General features: G+C 44.7%; 2 protein-coding genes across 8 annotated transcripts; one reads left to right on the forward strand and one right to left on the reverse strand.

Moving 5' to 3' along the window:
* The first annotated feature begins 2 nt into the window (after positions 1-2).
* On the forward strand, positions 3-3,187 carry timmdc1 (translocase of inner mitochondrial membrane domain containing 1). The gene is made up of 7 exons (XM_023824838.2): positions 3-354; positions 452-617; positions 726-814; positions 915-982; positions 1,068-1,146; positions 1,584-1,694; positions 1,788-3,187. Exons 1-7 carry the CDS (start codon positions 119-121, stop codon positions 1,930-1,932), a joined length of 894 nt encoding a protein of 297 aa, XP_023680606.2. The 5' UTR covers positions 3-118; the 3' UTR covers positions 1,933-3,187.
* Positions 2,759-15,111, reverse strand: LOC111850727 (potassium voltage-gated channel subfamily E member 2-like). 7 transcript variants are annotated; one of them, XM_072698110.1, is made up of 5 exons: positions 14,922-15,111; positions 13,866-13,998; positions 11,341-11,639; positions 10,027-10,134; positions 2,759-3,118 (listed from the first exon to the last, which is right to left on the reverse strand). In XM_072698110.1, the coding sequence occupies exons 4-5, from the start codon at positions 10,081-10,083 to the stop codon at positions 2,759-2,761; spliced, it is 417 nt and encodes a 138-aa protein (XP_072554211.1). In that variant the 5' UTR covers positions 10,084-10,134; positions 11,341-11,639; positions 13,866-13,998; positions 14,922-15,111. The 7 variants fall into 7 exon arrangements, 6 of the variants coding, with proteins under 6 accessions (XP_072554211.1, XP_072554208.1, XP_023680809.1 ...); XM_072698107.1 differs by having other exon boundaries at positions 14,812-15,111; XM_023825041.2 differs by lacking the exons at positions 13,866-13,998; positions 14,922-15,111 and adding an exon at positions 13,588-13,735.
* Between the last annotated feature and the right edge of the window lie 1,894 nt (positions 15,112-17,005).

A 17,005-nucleotide genomic window follows, 5' to 3' on the forward strand; every position in this document is an offset into this window, starting at 1 on the left:
AATTTCGGTGACACGGAATAAAGGTCGGGTTTCCGCTGGAGGTCGGCGTGTCGCCGGTGCTCTATCGAGCTACAGCGCTGCTGCGGTCCCCTAGCAGTGGATGTGCTAGAATGTTAATATGTCAGCTCGGTTTCAGAGTGAGACACCCGAGCGGAGTGCCGTGCGGCTTGACGAGTCTGGATGTCAGCGGCCGGTGTGGTGGCCCCTCTCTCTGATCGGGGGTCTCCGGTTGCTGCCGCGGGTCTCTGCGGCTGGAGCCGCGGAGCCAATGCAGGTGGCTCTTCCACAGCGTCTGGAGAAGCCCGAGCTTTCGGAGACGGGCTGGGAGCGCCTGAAGGACCTCTTCCACCGGGAGTGAGTGACGGCGTGGCCTGCCCTGTCCGCACGCTTTGCGGATTGTAGTATCCGCTCGGCCGGACCGGCTTACCTGTCTCTCACCGTCTCACCGCAGAGACACGCAGTCGTACTCCGAGGAGGTGACCAACGTGCTGAAAAGCGCCATGGCCGCTGCGCTTCTGGGCATGGTGTATGGGGGCGTCCCTGCCGCCCGACTCGCCCGCCAGAGGTTCATCCAGCAGAGCCATGCAGAGGTGTTTCACAGCCGTGTGGACGCTATCGTGAGTGCGGGGGGTGAGAGGCCGATGGGTCACCGGCAGATCCCCAAGGTTAATCCGATGTCAGATGTTAATGTCATGTCATAACCGGGTTGTGTTTCGTTGTCCAAGCGCTCGGCTCACAACGCTGCCATCCGCGGGTTTGTCAGGTACGGATGGAGGTGGAGCTGGAGAGTAGCAGCCTTCGTCACCCTTTTCAAGTGAGTTTTATTTGCAAGAAGTAAGGTAAAAATGCCATGTAGCCCTTTTCATATTGCCTGGTCCCTGCGCTCACTGTCCCTGTCCTCTGTGTTCGGGCAGCACCGTGAGCACCGGCTTGTCCGTGTACAGGGATGAGTATGCAATGAGCCACTACGCTGCTGCGGGGGGTGAGTTCATGTTCCTGTCCTGATCCCCACCTTGGCTGTATGGTGTGTTTGTACCGTGCCAAGCTGCTGTTTCTGGTATGCCCAGCTGTCACTGGAGGATTGTTCAGGCTCAGCCTGGGACTGCGGGGCCTGGTTGCCGGATCACTCATTGGATCGATGCTGGGGTGAGCTCTGTTTGTGGACACGCTTTGTCTCGGAGGACACATTTCCATAGATTAGATATTCTTTTTGTTATTTGAATGATGCACAGGTGCATAGGAATTATTCAGTAATTGCATATCCCATCTTGATCTCCTGTAAGACACTGGAGCACAGACAAAGACTCAATTGCTTTATGGTTATTGTTGGATGCTGTTGTATTTTTTGCTTAGTCCTCACAGTGTCTCTGAATAACTTCCCCGTTAGTTTCTTTACGGTGTTTTGTTTTGTATTGTTTAGCTCTTTTCTCCAGTGCTAATTTGCAGTTGTTATGCATCCTTCATTGGAAGCTCAGCTAGCTGTCCAGTTGGCCGCTTAACATCTGTTTGCTATGTGCTGCCTGCATTGCTTGCGTGTTGTTTTGGACAAAAAGATCTGATCAATATGTGTAAATGTATTGCAGGGTACCTGCAGGGGTTCTGATTATGGCCATGCAGAAGTTGGCGGGAGAAACCATTCGTGAGAGGCGAAGGAGAGAGCACAGGGAGCTGTACCAGCTGAAACTGGAAGAATGGTACGTGCCTGGAACTACTCTGTGATATTAGTCTGCAGTGAAATGGTCGACACCCAAGGCGCTGACCGCTACCTGCCGTGTGGATCCCCACAGGAATGCCCGTTTGCATGTGACTGAGGACCTGATTGGCCAGATGAGCAGCAGTGGAGAGGACCAAAACTCAGACCTGCAGAGGATTCAGGAGCTGCTCAGTCTGCCCAGGAATGAGGGCGTGGCTGGGGACTCGGACAGCCAATGAAAGTGCGATGCTGGTCATGTGGCTGCCAAGTGCCCTTTAATTCTGTAAATGTGACTTTTTTTGGACGCGCCACTGATGAGTCTGTCCACATACAAACTGCTGATCTCTATGGGGATGAATGAGCGCGACACGCCATAAAAACAAGCTTGGGAAAATCCCAGCAGTCTGAGCATACCTCTGCCACATCGTGCTCAGTTTTTAATTACATTTTATCTGTTACTAGGCTGCAGCAGTTCATTCACTGTACGATGATTATGAAACTACATTTTCAATTGACAAGGAGCCAACATGGCATAAACACACCGATATAGTTTGTCCTTATCAGCTGAATCATTTGTCTGTTTCTATGTCAGTAACTATGTGCATATAATGTTTTTCCCCCAAATGAAGTACATATCTATGTGATCATGTGACACGGTAGCTGAAGCTGAGCCCCCCCCCCCCCCCACCACAGCACACTTGACTCAGAGCTCCTAACATCTAATAATGAAACTGGATTGTATCATGAGGTTTGAGCTCCGTAGAGTTTTTAATCGTTCTACACGACAAGTTATTAAAATTCAGTTTTCCCCATATTTATGCAGATCTGAAAATGTTTTAGTTTAGCTGCTCGTGGTGAAATTTCAACCTCAAAAATTTTCAGTTCACCAGAGGAGAGTTTTTAGGAGGACTGACTGAACATCTCAGTGGACAAATGTGTTCATAGTGGAAATTCCAGTTTTATCAGTTGTGTTTGCATGGATTTTTGGATCACTGCTGTTACATCGTGTGATATCAGATTAGTTCAGATGTCCCAAAGCCAATGTGAAACTGCATACAGAACCTGTCATGGAGAGTAGCTCTGGGCAATGGGGTTGGACTTCAGGTAGCTGGCTTTGTTGTACTGGTTATTGAGGGCCGTGGTCCAGTCTCCTTCGATGTATTTGTGGTAAGGGTCTCCGGAGTGCTCATGACGCTTGGACTTGACTGTGCTGACAAGCATGGCCACAATGATGAAGGCCAGCATGCCTATCATCACCATGAGGTACCAGATGACATCCTGGAAGTTCTCCTCTGCCAGCCGCTGGTTTAGGGCCTTCTGCGCCTGTGTGACATTCAGTCTCCAGTGGTCCAAGTACTGGCCCAGTGAGCGGCCCAGCAAATCGCCCAGCTGCTGCGTCATGTTTGCAAGCGTGGCTGCCATTTCCTTCAAAAACAGCAGTGTGAATGCAGAATGATGGCATCGAGAGAATAAAAGAGTGATAATTAAAATACATTGAGCATGTTGGGCTCTTTTAGTGGTTGTAGTGACACCTGCTGGTTATTAGAGGCATTGCTGGTTATTTCACCCCAAAATTAATCTGCAGGTTGTCACGTTGACATGGAGTGTTGTAATATACTGACAGACATATTTTAAGAATAAAAAAAAAAGAGGTTTACACCCTGCTGACCAACGGAAGATAAGCAGCGAGACAAAATCATTGAGAAGCTGTCGCAAGTACATGTTACTCAGTACAGGCCTAGAGTCGCAGGTTCAAACATACATCATACTGACCAGCCTTTGCTTAAGAAGAAACTGTCTGGAAAAAAGCAAAATTTATGGGAAGGACTTACAGTTGTGAGGCACAGGAGGAGCTGTAAAGGCAGGGCTGAGGAGCAATACCACCGAAATGCTGGACTCTGAGCAGCGGAAGTTAAGCTCACTGTTTAATCAGCGCCGTGTTTGAATAAGAATAACAGCAAAGTACGACCCTGACCGCGTCCTTCCCCTTGGAACAATGTGCTATCAGCCCGTACCCTGTATTCTTTCCTCAAAGTCACCCAGCGTGTTTACCGTGAGTGTTGCTTACCCCGTGGTACCAGGGGCAGCGAGCTGTGTGGAGGTTCACAGCGTGAATGTGGGCCGGGTGACTTATGTCTTTAGTCATCTGTTTCCATCATGTATCCAAATCATAAATTTATGGTTTCATTGTGCTTTCCATGGTTAGACTCACGGGGCGGCGCTTGGAGTCTGTCCCAGGCAGCATAAAGCTGAGGCAGGGATCCACCCCGGCTGGAACGGCAGTCTATCACAGGGCATGTTCAACCATACACTATCGGCAACTCAGAGACATAAATTAAGTGCGTATAAATGTACAATGAAACACACCTGAGGCTGAGCGGACCGCAGTACTCAAGCTGTATGTGACAACATGTCATTTCCCCTCCAAATATATCTAGGTTATAAAGGAGACATGGAAGGTGATCGATGGTCTGAAGTCAGCCATAGCAGTTTGTCTAGACCGCAGCGTTTTTATAAGAACGGCCCATTTACCTCACCATTAGCCATCATTTTTGATTATGGGAGGAAACTGGACTGGAGCATTTGGCCCCACCCAAACCACGCATTTGCATGGGGCCCCTGAGGTTTGTGGCCCCTCCCACAGTCACTACACTGAATACTAAAATAAACATGTTGCTTGTTTAAAGGCAGCCTTTGTGTGGCAACTGCAGACCTGACAGAGAGATGCATGGGTGTAAATTATAGGGTGGGGTGGGGAGGTTGTAACCCACACCCAGAATAATCAAAACCAGCTAATACAACCCCCTGGATCCCCCTAAATGGGTGGAGACCACAACCCTCCCAATGCTCAACCCAAAGTTACACCCTTGGAGAAATGTAATAGCGAACATCGTGTTCTTTTTGTATGAGAAGGTATCTATTGTAGCACAGTCATTTCCATATGGGGGAGAATACAACCTTAGACAAGTCCTTACCACTTTACTCCTGCACCAATCCTCATCCCATTCTTCATATTTTCATGTTCTTCTTTAGGTGAAAATATTTCAAAGGCTTTAGTAAACACTTTATTTTTTACAGCTTTTCACGTAAGCAGTCATTGCATTCTATGGAATCCAGTGTTTGATAAGGAACTTAAAAATGTGTGATTTTAGGAAGAATTACTTCATAAAATGGGACCGGAGGCATCCTGTATCATCACTGTACTGTACACAGCAGTGAACTTATCTGCAGTGATGCTTTGCCTCCCACTGGCACTGCGATTATCACGGGCATAGCTGGAAATTCTGGGCCCTCTGACAAAATGTCACCTTGGGCCCCACCACCTGCCTTTTTGCATTTGAGGGTCCCTGTAGTATGCTGCCCCCCCTGATTGTGCCAGGGTATCCATGCCCCTACTGCGCCACTGGCAATCACTGCAATATGTTCAAATCCATATGAGAAGCTTTGAAAGGAAGGTGAGGGCCAGTGAGTTACTGCAATGTAAGTTCCAGTGCCACCATTACACAGCTTGGACATTAGCAGGTCAGACCCAAATTTAGGGCCAGGTTGTACTGGTGTCCCTTTCTGCCCCTTTGTGTCCTACTTGTCCAAACAATGACGCATTTTGCTTTCCCACTGTAAATTAATATATTGCTCAGTGACTCATATTGCTTGTAGCTATAATTACAGCATATATTTAAAGCATAATTAATCCCAAGTCAAATGTACATTTTTAAGTGAGACGTTAACATTTCCAGTTACAAAACATGTTTGTCAAATGACTCCCTGCATGTGTGATTACAGCCGTCAGTAACTTCCTGCTTCTCGTGAAGACTCCTTACTCAATTCGATTGGTCTTTGAAACATTCTCAAATCTACCGATGTACAATATGCTTGGACAATATTGTATGACATGTAAATTAATCAAGTCCCTAATAACAGCAAGTGGAAGACAAAGACAGACAAAGCTAACTGGTAAGGTTTGTACCTGTGTATATTTTTTTGCCATTGTACTAGTGTGTGTACAACTGTGGAATTATCTGATTTTGTACAAGAACTGCTTCTTAAAACTGATCTGATATCACCTGTCAAAACAATAAACAGTGTCATCTAACAACCCAGAAACCAAAACAGTGAGATACCTGCTCTAAGAGCCAAATTGCTCTCGATAGGGTAGAAAACGGATGGATTAATGGATAGATCCAGCAATTTACACGACTTACTCGTAACTTACTCGTACTGTAATTCCTCGAGGCTGATCTCTGTTTGCCATGAGTTTGTAAGCGTATTTGCTGCCTTTCCACCAGATGGCAGAATCGACGTCTAAGTATCTGTTGTGTGAGATCAGCTGAAAGTGCTCGCAAAGGGGGTAATGTTGTGTGTGCCCTGTTCTGGTTCTGCTGCAGAGTTTTTTGTTCTCCTGATGGAATTTAACACTTGGGCGGACGGGGGATGCCACATGTAACCCCAGGGTATGACAGAATGACAGGCGCCTTGTTATCTGCCCTGCCCCTCAAACACAGTGACACGATTCAGGGGGAACAAAGAGAGATGTGTGGTTTCTGTGCCTTCGCCATCCACGTCCCGCAACCAAAACCGTGGCATCACCGTCCCACTGAGCATGAAACCAGCCACTGTGAATCTGCCCCCAGCGGGACCGCCTGTCGCCTGCTACCACTGAGGATGACTGACATCTGTCACTTGGAGCTGAGATGAGGAGTCCTCATGGAACACGGAATGTTTTAGACCAGTGGACTCCACTCCACATCCAGACCAAACTACAATTGAATCCGAACTGCATGATCGACTGGCCCCCACCAGTCCACTAACCGGATTCAGTGGACCTGGCATGTAGCCACATAATAAAATCATGGGTTTGAATCCCCCCACATAATTTGTCTGCTTCCGTCCTGGCTCACCACCATGTAGTAAAATGATATGCATGAACCCACCTCACCCCCCCAAAAAAAAAGCTGTGATCCCTCAGTTGACAAAATCTGGATACAGGCCTGCAGTGGATCTTGACTTGGTGTTGCTGATGAAAGTTAGGGACCGCTGTTCTAGTCGATAATGTTGAGGTAGAACATTTAGAGCCACAGCAGGGACAAATACACGGGACGGAGAACCATAACTCCGTGTGATGCCAGTGCAATCGTACCCCAATTTTATTCCATTTGACTTCCCAGCCAATCACATGAAAATACCTTGCAAGCTTGAGACCTAATGCTCACTGGGGCTCTGTTGTCCTTAGTGTTGCCAATACACTCATCTCTGGGGTGTGGATGAACCTGGAGCAAGTCTGAAAACATACCAGAAAATTCCTACAGAAATAGCTGGGCATTGTGACAGCACTTCAATCATGATCCATTATCTCTGTCAACAAGAAAACAACTAGTGTTTCCTTAGTTACAAGTCATTTATAATTCCAGATTTTAAACAACAAACGAAAGCTAGTCTACTGACAGGAACCACAAGTGAAGGTTTGCTCAGGAAAAGGCAAAGAGCATTCACAAACTTAGAAGAACCATTCAACAGATTATTATGGCAGCTACTATCTTAAATAAGCAGAAGTGAGTTGATATGAAAGCTTGTGACCCATCCCTGTCTTCCCAGTATTTCAGACATTGAAGAAGAGCCTACTGACAAGAGAGAACTAAGAACTATGAACTGCAGAGATGCAGCAGCTTGACTCTAGAACGTTTCCACTGATGAAAAAAATCAAGTCATCCTTAGAATTAAACTCACAGCAACCTGAACCCAATGACCCTAGCAACAGCAAAGCATTGTGATACCGCAGTAACGCAATATATTGTGCAATTACGCACAGCATGCACGTCAGGCTCCGATTGCAACATGATCACAACAGAGATACACGTGAGTCCTTCTATCAGCAAGATGACAATTCACAATGAATACTTTCTATGAACAGCTTCAGGAATCAGTTCCTGGAATGAAATGCCAAATGCTGCTTGGCTTAGTTGGCCCTCAGGAGTGGCTGCTGTTGATGTTAAGTAATCACCTTAGTGTTCTGACTTGATCAGCCACTTAACCCAAAGAAAAGGTAACGAAACCTGACCTGTCTGAAGGTGAGAAGGTGGCTGAGTGAGAGAAGCAGAGCAGTTATAGGAAAGTCTGCAGAAGCTACTCTCTGCAGCACCGAATAAAACGTGATTGAACATAAATAAAATCGCTCATTATAAATAACTGAAATACATCTGGCCATCTCTCTAGCCAGTCTCAAATATTCAGACGAGCTGAAAAAAAAAAGATCCAATTTGGGCAGACTCTTCAGTTCAACACCAAACTATTCCGACATCTTTGGCAGCATCGCAACCACAAGGGGCAGTCAAAGCAGCGGAGCTGTACAAGAGAGGAGGTTGTTGCGGGCTCCGGGGAAAAGTACCCTCCCTCCAAACAAATAGGAATGCAGCGACGCATCCAGAATGGCTATTTTTGACAAGGAAACAAATTCCTCCAGTCTCCGTGGCTGCGTCTCGTTAAACTACATGGAATGTCACAAGCACAGAGTGGGGAGAGTGGTGATGATGTGTTTTATTTCTGCTGTGGTGTCATTTGAAAACAATATCACAGCATGTGGACTGAAATTAGAACCCTCCCTTTGCAGAATAGGCAGTGGTGAATTACCAAACGTTTTAGAGATAAGAGGAATGTAATGGAGAGGTGGCACAGTGACTCAGGGGGTAGCACTGCTGTCTCACACCTCCAGGTCTGGGGGACTGGATCAGGGTCTCTGCTTTGTGTGTGTGCACCTAGTGTTTAGTAATACTGGGGGTAGGGATGCTTTAGCACCCCCCCAGGATGTTGGTGGTAGTGCAGTGTCAGAATGCTCTCTGTGGCTGTTTAAAAACAAAGCTGTCGCTATGCAATGCAAGGCATTTTTTGATTGCAAAATGAGGTGGTTTGCTATTAAGTTGTCACGATCAATAGCTCCCCATTTCCAAGTGTGGCCCAATGTTTATTGCAATTCGTTACCTTGGCAATCAGGTTGCGGTTCATGTTGCTGATGCAGTGAGAGTGGTTGTAGTTGGTTTATGTCTCCATGCTTGTTATCTTGTTCTAAGCTGTTGATAGCAACCAATGATACAAAAGAGCTTCAGTAAAGTCTATTGGTCGTTACGACTTTCGGCATCCTGAGCTCAAAATGTGTTCTGATGCCTATGAGCGCGTGTGTGTGTGCGCGTGTGTGTGTGCGTGTGTGTGCGTGTGTGTGTGCGTGTGTGTGTGCGCGTGTGTGTGTGTGTGTGCGCGTGTGTGTGTGTGCCCTCCTCCACCACCACTATAACCCTGACTCCAGTTACAGAATACACGGGAATGCAATGGGATTGAATTATAGAACAATGTAAAATGTGTAAATGGAGATGTACTCAACCATATATTTCTGCTGAGGGATACCAGATGCCCAGAGGAAAATTCTGAGCCAACGGACCAGCCAGGCCAAGTACCAGGACTGTAGAGCAGAAAGTCTGGTAAAGACCACAGGGGGAGGGTTAGCTGATGAATAACGCAGAACTGCACGTGCGTGGCAGAGAGGGCGCGGACGTGCAAACGGACCCCGTCGGCATATCGGTAACTGCAGTGCTTGGTGCCAAATGGCAGCCCCTTCCCTGCCTGTGAATGTAGCACCTCTGAAAGGGGTGTCAGCTTCTGCTGCACTGAAAGTCCAGGCAGGGCATCTGGCAACCGTGACAGAGCAAGCTGAGCTCCCAGAGCACACTGTGGCGACCTCTGTGGAGCACTAACATTCATAACTCTACTAGACCATGGATTTGAATAAACAAAAATAGTGTGGAGTATTATTTAAAATAAGTTTTCAGTAAACTTGGGCTTTTACATCAGATTTTACGGTCGGTAAAATAATAATGCATTCATAAAGCATTATAAACATAGCTATTATATTGTACCATTATAATGTACAGAGCATCCTAAATGCTTACACTTGCATTATACAGGTATCTATAGGGCAATATAAATGGGAGCTTCATAATGCAGTCATAACACATAATAAACATGGCTATAATGTGTTATGGCTTTTTATAAATATGTATAGCTATGTTTATAATGTTTTATTAATGCATTATGAATGTATTAATGAATTACTAAAAATACGGCCTTAAGTGTTACCTTACTGTCTTTCTGAGGACAAATTTGGAGGAAAAATAGCATATGAGAATAACATTTTTATTTTTCTTAGGTTTCGTCTTAGGCTAAGTTAGTGTTTATTGCAATGCAACCATTCAGCGCAATTAAAGAGAAACGCAGCAACGAAGTCACATATGTGAACATGCAGGTACATGCGTGTGTGCCGGTGTCTAAACCGTTCACATGACACTCACCTCCCATAGTCGTTTGTCCCACCTGTCTCTCCTCTGTATGGTCCAAATGTAAGACATCAGATGTGGGCTCGGGGCAAAGGTAGCACTGCTAGGGTCACACCCACATCACTGCCAGGCAGGTAAGGGAAAATTGTAAGTCTCAATTAAAGGGCGCAGGTGTGGCTTTGTCTTTGCAAGTATTGTCTGTTTTGTTTATAACAGAAAAATGCAAAAGTCCCCAAATGCTGAAACACTGAGAACCAGCTGGGGGCACGAAACACATCATGTCTCTCGAAAACAACATCTACAGGCGGAAGACACAATCACTGTGTTTCATCGGCGCACGATATTCAAGATACATAATATGATATCAAAATTCAAAAGGCATTTTTTGGAAAACACCTCTAAACACAGTGTGGTTAAAAATGTGACATCACGGCACTGGTTTCACTAAGCTTTACATCCCTGTAAGTAGATCCCAGTGACTTAGCACCTCAGGACAGGAAAGCAACAGACGCAACAGTCATCTGAGATGACAAAAACATGTACTGACTCGGCCCAACACATTCTGTGCGCTAAATTCCTGTGCTTCAGCTGGAAAACATCTTCTGCTAGGCATCTAAATAGCTGCAACTTGGTTGGCATTGTCCCATCAGTGCCAACACGAAAACTCTGATTATACATTTGCAATACTGCTCATTCTTCAGCACGCACATATTTCACATTACAGTGTTTCCTGTCCTGAATTGGAATGGGAAGCAGCGTAAAGAGTGCACACTCACTGGGAAAACACTGTAAATTCAGGAGGGGGCAAAGGTCAATTTCATTTTTCTTGTAGTTTAGATTAAACTTTGATGCTACTGTTAACAGTCTGCCATAGTTCAGAAAGCAAACCAAAGTAGGTAAGAGATGAAGAAGGTAAAACAGAAAGGGAGGGAGAGAGGAAGGGAGGGAGGAAGGAAGGGAGAATCATGGAATTTTCCACTATGGCATGAAATATTCACCAGGACTATTCTCACAATATCAAGGCCAACAAAATAAGCAGTATAGTTTGTCCCTTTCTGCACCCTCTAATACAAGAAATTCATGTATTTGGATTCTAAATGTGTTGACCTGCGGAGTAACACTCTCTGCATTCCTGCATTTAATGAGCTCTTGACATTGATAGACCTTGATCTCCAAACTGTGTCCTTAAGAAGGAAAAAAGGTTTTCCAGAAAATAAACTGCTGCTTGGACGGGAACAGTAAAACCAGATCGTCAAGTGTTGTGGAGATCCAGAATACAGAATCAGCACCTGCCAAAACTCTGGAAGAATTTAACCATTTTCTACCCACCTGACAGCAGATGGTGCACTGTAGCCGAAGGCTAAAATTTGATGTTTGATAAGTCTCGTTCTGGTGCATTCAGCGAGGACCTGAACAGTTCCAGTAAATCATCCATCTACTGATCTTCTAAAAGCTTATTCAGGTCCGGGGCAGGGGGAGAGCTGAAGCATGTCACAGGTAGTACAGGGCACAACTCTGGACTGGATAACAGTTCCAACAAATGTTATCTGAGTCTTTTTACACAGTATATGTGAATTTGCTGGTCATTGCTAAAGCCAGGTTCTCTCACTCCAAGCTCAGTGGGATTTCTATAAAGAAACAAATGAAAGGGAATAGCTAGTGTCAACTTACATGAAACCTAGTGGAAGTAAATCCTCATTACTTACACAGACATTTCTCAGTCAAGATAGGGGAGAAAAACACTGTCTTTATAACATTATAAAATGACAAATGCATGCAAGGTAACTGATTGAAAAATTCTGTAACGTCTAATACTTGAGAAAAGAACTGTTGACTTCGCCCGGGGACACGTCGACACACCTCTGAAGACTCTGAGCCCTCTCTCACATCTGACATTCTCAAACTCATTGTTTTTAATCTGTTTCTAATGCGGTTGCTAAAATTACTTGTCCAAAGTCTATCTGTATTGTCATTGCGGCTGCATGTTAAGGGCCCAGGGGTAACCGCATGGGGAGAGGAGTTATTAAAAAGCGAACGCTTTCAGGAAAAATACTAACAGTGTTCAGGGTACGGGAAACAGGAGACATGGTATTTTTCCACCCACCCGTACTGGCTTATCAGCACTTTACTGTGTCAGTACCCAGCCAAGCTGCACACTGTCAGTCTCACTGTCACATTTACCTATGCCAGACAAAACGGTATCGATTTCCTCATGAGCTTGTTGGGTTAGTCATGTCCACCCAGCTGTAAACCAGGAGAGCAAACTAAAACCATTCTTGCCCCACAAACCTTTTACAACCATTACAAGTATGACTTGCTGTGTTTATTCGTATCTAAAGTACAGCACTGTGCAAAAGTCTTGAGCTGTCAATGAAAATGATGTTCAAATGATCGTCATATTGGTGCAGAACTATAAAATTATGTCCGTCAAAACATGCCAGCTTAGTCATATGAAAACCTCTTCTAAAAGCAGGTAGTTTTTGACTTGATCACTAGCACACCTCCTATTACTAATCGATACTTTATTGACATTTGTTAACTAACTAAATTAGTGAATTAAGTGAGCTGGTGGTGAAATTTAACAAATACACGGAATGGCTGAGGTGCCCCTGAGTAGAGGTTTGTGAGCTGAAGCGGTGATCATCTAGTCATCCAACAAGACATAGTAACCTTTTGGAGAACAGAAGAAATTTTTGTTAGTTTTTATTGTGTTACTTTTAATTTGCATTTGTTCTAACATTAAATTGTATTTTTCTTCCTGAGCAAATTTATACTTACAGTACTACCGAGATAAATAGCATTATCATAACATTTTCTTTGATGGCCCAAGACTTTTGCACAGTACTGTAACTGGCCTACTATTACCTATGTTTTTTGTCTATGCTGTAAGCTACTCAAGTAGTAAAGTTAAATGATGTGTTCAGAACACAGTGAGAGATGCAGGTAGGTGTTAATGCATGGAAATGCAGCATTCCGGAAGCCACATGACCACACTGGGCTCCCCTAAGGCCAAGATGCATCTAAAACTGAACCCAGGATGCAGGTTTTGGCTAAACCTCGAAGAAGACCAGCATTAATCGAATTTGACACAAGCTCCAGAGAGACTACCTAAGCTGTTATTTCAGAAGGGCCAAACACTGCCATTTGAATCCTTTTCTGTGGAATAATCCCATAATGCAGTTTTGCGGTGCTAGGTGCCATGTTGGGTCAGGAGGCTCCGAGTCTCACCCGTTGCTTTATCCGTGGTCTGTCAAGCACATAAGTCAGTGTTACGCGATACATTTGTACCACACAGGCTGCCTCCGGAACGACTCGGAAGGCATTCAAACTCAAATGCCTTCCCGGTTGTTGTGTCTGTGGGTCCAAGGTTGGCACGCTGCCTTTAAATGCTGCTGAAGACATTCGCAAAGATTACAGGGCATTCAGCGCGTCGCCCACAAAGGCCCTGCGAGCCGGAGATGTCAGTGCCAGTCCTGGCGTCCGCTAAAGACGGCCGGCGCATGGTAAGTCAATATGGAGGGACCCTGCTGACACGAGATGAGAGACCAGCTTCTGGAGGCGTGAGAATGTGCTCACCTCAATGCCGCAGAGAAGCCCAGACTGTCCCAGAGAGCCAGGCCCAGCCCCACACTCTCCTAATAATCTGTGCTTTTCCGCTATACATTGTTTTCTTTTCCTTCTTTCCTTTTCTGGTCACCATAGCAACCTCCTTGGGCATGCACCAGCTTAGTAATGAGAATTTTCCCAGTGAATTTCCATCACAGAGCTGCAGGGGTTTTTGTTATAGATGTTTTTACCCACAGTAGCAGGGTCATTCAGGGTGAAAGACAGCGTGACCATTGTGCTGGGCTTACATGCGACTGCAGCACTGTCCCCCTTGATAGATGGCAGAGGACCCCGGTTGCCTTATATCATTTCAGCAGGGGTCTTGGCCGACTCTACAGGTGCCTCTTGATATTAGCAAGAGTCTCAAAATACCCCTGTGACCTAAAAATACAAACATCACGAGATGAAGACATTTTGACATGTAACTCTAGTGTAATCACAGTACAGCAAACATAAAATAATTCAATATTTAGTTTTGAATTATCATCATTTAAATCCATTTTTGCATATTTGCTAGTTGTGTATTGTTTAAGAGGTTTTTTATTATGGTAGTCTCACAACCAAAGGCATAATTTTGTGAAATATAAAATTGAAAAAAAAAACATCTAAAAAAATGATGGTCTGTGAGAGGTACAATGTTCATTATAGATCTGTGTAAACAAGGTACATTTCTGTGTATGTATGTGTTAGGGTTAAGGATTGTTCATTCCAAGAATGTCAGGTAGACTACCCTTGAAACAATGACAAAGAAACAGTTGTTATGCTGAGATATATAATATTTCTCTTAGACACAACATTTATCTGAACAGATAAGCGATTCAGTATTCTTCAGTTCTAGCACAGAGAAGCATGGTGCTCGATGGTCTGTTCAGGGCTGTCCTAAGCTCTCCCAGAGAGGGCTAAATCTGTGAAGGCCCCCCGAATGACAGCCAAGCCCAGAAATCAAGGACACCGTGGAAGGACAATAAGAACCAGTAGTGCTGATAGGAATCTCAAGGCTCAGTAAAGGCTGGTACTCAGTCCCAGATCTAAGTCTAGAAGGGATCACAGTCATCTCCAGCTTACGGCTTGAGAAGGGCCTTTACTCACGGACAAGCCAAAGTCCAAGAAGGACATGCACTCATTTCTATGTCATGGCTCAAAAACAAGCCTGTTCTCATCACGAGGTAAGGGCTCAAAAAGGCCTGAACTCACCCCCGGGTAAAGCCCCAAAATCGGCCAGGAGTCACACTCAGGTTAAGGCAGTGGAATGGTCTGCAATCACTCCCAGGGCTGGAGAACAGCCTATGCTCAGCCACACTCACTCTGTGGATCTTGCAGCTGGCGGGGTTTTGCCACTCAGGGAATACATTCCGCAGTCCAGCGGTGTGTCAAGGAACGGCGTCCACATCTGAAGAGACACGTGATTTGGGCCAGTTCCTCTTGTGGAGAGGTGACGAATGTCTCAGTGAGGTCAGGCTTGGGAGGAACGGCCGTGATGGCGTCACATCGACAGAAAAAAAAATTAAAATGACACCAAGAAGTGGCTGAAACATAAAGCCAGGCTGGTAATGTGGCCAATAAAATTTTAACAGAAAGAAAAACACTGAAGCTTAGGAGAGGCAGCTGTACAATACCAGGTACAGCGATGTAGGGCATAGATACCTGTTTACTTTACAGTGGGTTTTGCTTGCCAGTTTATCATCAATACATAATCAGCCCATTCTCTGCATGCATCTACATATTAATGACTAATGAATATATGGGATATTTTGTGACCTCAAGCCAGAAGAGCCAAAGATAAGCATAAAAATACATTCGAGGCCGAAGAAAACATTTTCTACAGCGTTGCCTTTTTCAATGCTGAAGATGCTAAAGAAAACAGACCACAATTATTGGGCATTGCTTAGTAACAGCAGCTGACAGTGATCTACTGGTAAGCAGGTTTTTCAGGGTGAGGGTTCGAAATACTCAGAATAAAGAAACGAACGCACCTTAAATTTACCACGGTATCTGTACACCCCACCCTTAAGGGTTAGGTGGCAATACAAAGATGTCACCTCATCATGTCAACGTCTTTTCAAGTTGACCTGTCAGATGTGCAAGTTCCTCAGTTTGATTTAAGTCCAGTAATTTAAAGTGAGGAAATATTGTATTTTATTATGTTTTCAATCACTGGTGACGTCTTTTTTTTTTTTTTTTTTAGTTAGGTGCAGTGAATACTTGGTGTGGGACTGTAAGGATATTGTTCCCTGTAAAGTGACCCCTTGTAATTGTGTCTGTTCATCAGGTATCATCAGGTATTGAATTGATTAGAGCTTTTGTGTCCCCTGAATAGCATTTGCTTCGTCTGTCTTTTCCTGCTTAATTAAATTTTCAAAACTTCTTGCAGTGGCAAGCTAATTTATATCGGGGGCATTGAAGACAGGAAAACTGGAGAAAAAACATTCTATAATATTAATACATTGTTATATTTTTGTATAGTGGTATTTCGTTCTATTATTAGACAAAAAACAAAAAAACAAAAAAACATTTTGACCTAATAAATGTTTGGATGACGTATGAAACCCAGTCCTTAAAAATGAATTTTTAGTAATTCATGAAGAATTACAACAGATGGGAAATTCAAAGGGATGTGAGCTCCTGTGTGAGTCACAGAGATGGTGATGTGCATGTAAATGTGACAGCAGCATTATGCAGCTCATATGTGACAAGTGATGGAAGTCGGCGCAGTAATGTGGAACGTAAAGCCACACTCTTTTGAAACAATGGAGGTTTTAGATTAGCCTGCTGTTCACTTTGCATTTCCCAGAATGCCGATAGGCTCACTTGTGGGGGCATGCCCTTCTATCAGTGGAAAACTACCAGGCTGGGTAGGAAGCAGAACGAGCACACGCCCACAGAGGCTCTGCTGGGATGGATCAGTCGGCTTACATGCCTGCTTCATTACTCAGATGCTCACAGAGCCTCTCATCAGATTAAATGGCTGTTTCACATCAGTTACATAAGGAGATCAGATGATCTGGTCATCTGGCCAAATGCTAATCCATCCAGAGGAAAGTTTATAATTTACCCTGTTCCCCATAATTAATCTGCAGTTAACTCACCTTTCTCTCCAACTTTATAGCTAACAAGTTTGTGTTAGTTCTGAAAATGGCATCAGAGAGCAGGACCAGGCAGCATCCAGCACTCCTGGAGGAGTTTGACGTAGGGGGCTTGCTGAAGGCCCCAAGGGAGATGTTACTCTACCAGTCACATGACTTCAAAGACATGGTCACCGGGACATGGGTACATCCTGAACATACAGCAAAACATACCACGACTAAAGTGGATTCAAAGTCTAACGGTGTCCAAACATTTCTTTAAATGTAACGTGGAGGTATTTCATTCAGCCATCCAGTTTCCAAAA

The sequence above is a fragment of the Paramormyrops kingsleyae genome, chromosome 1 (genome assembly GCF_048594095.1).
Source record: "Paramormyrops kingsleyae isolate MSU_618 chromosome 1, PKINGS_0.4, whole genome shotgun sequence".
Classification (NCBI taxonomy): domain Eukaryota; kingdom Metazoa; phylum Chordata; class Actinopteri; order Osteoglossiformes; family Mormyridae; genus Paramormyrops; species Paramormyrops kingsleyae.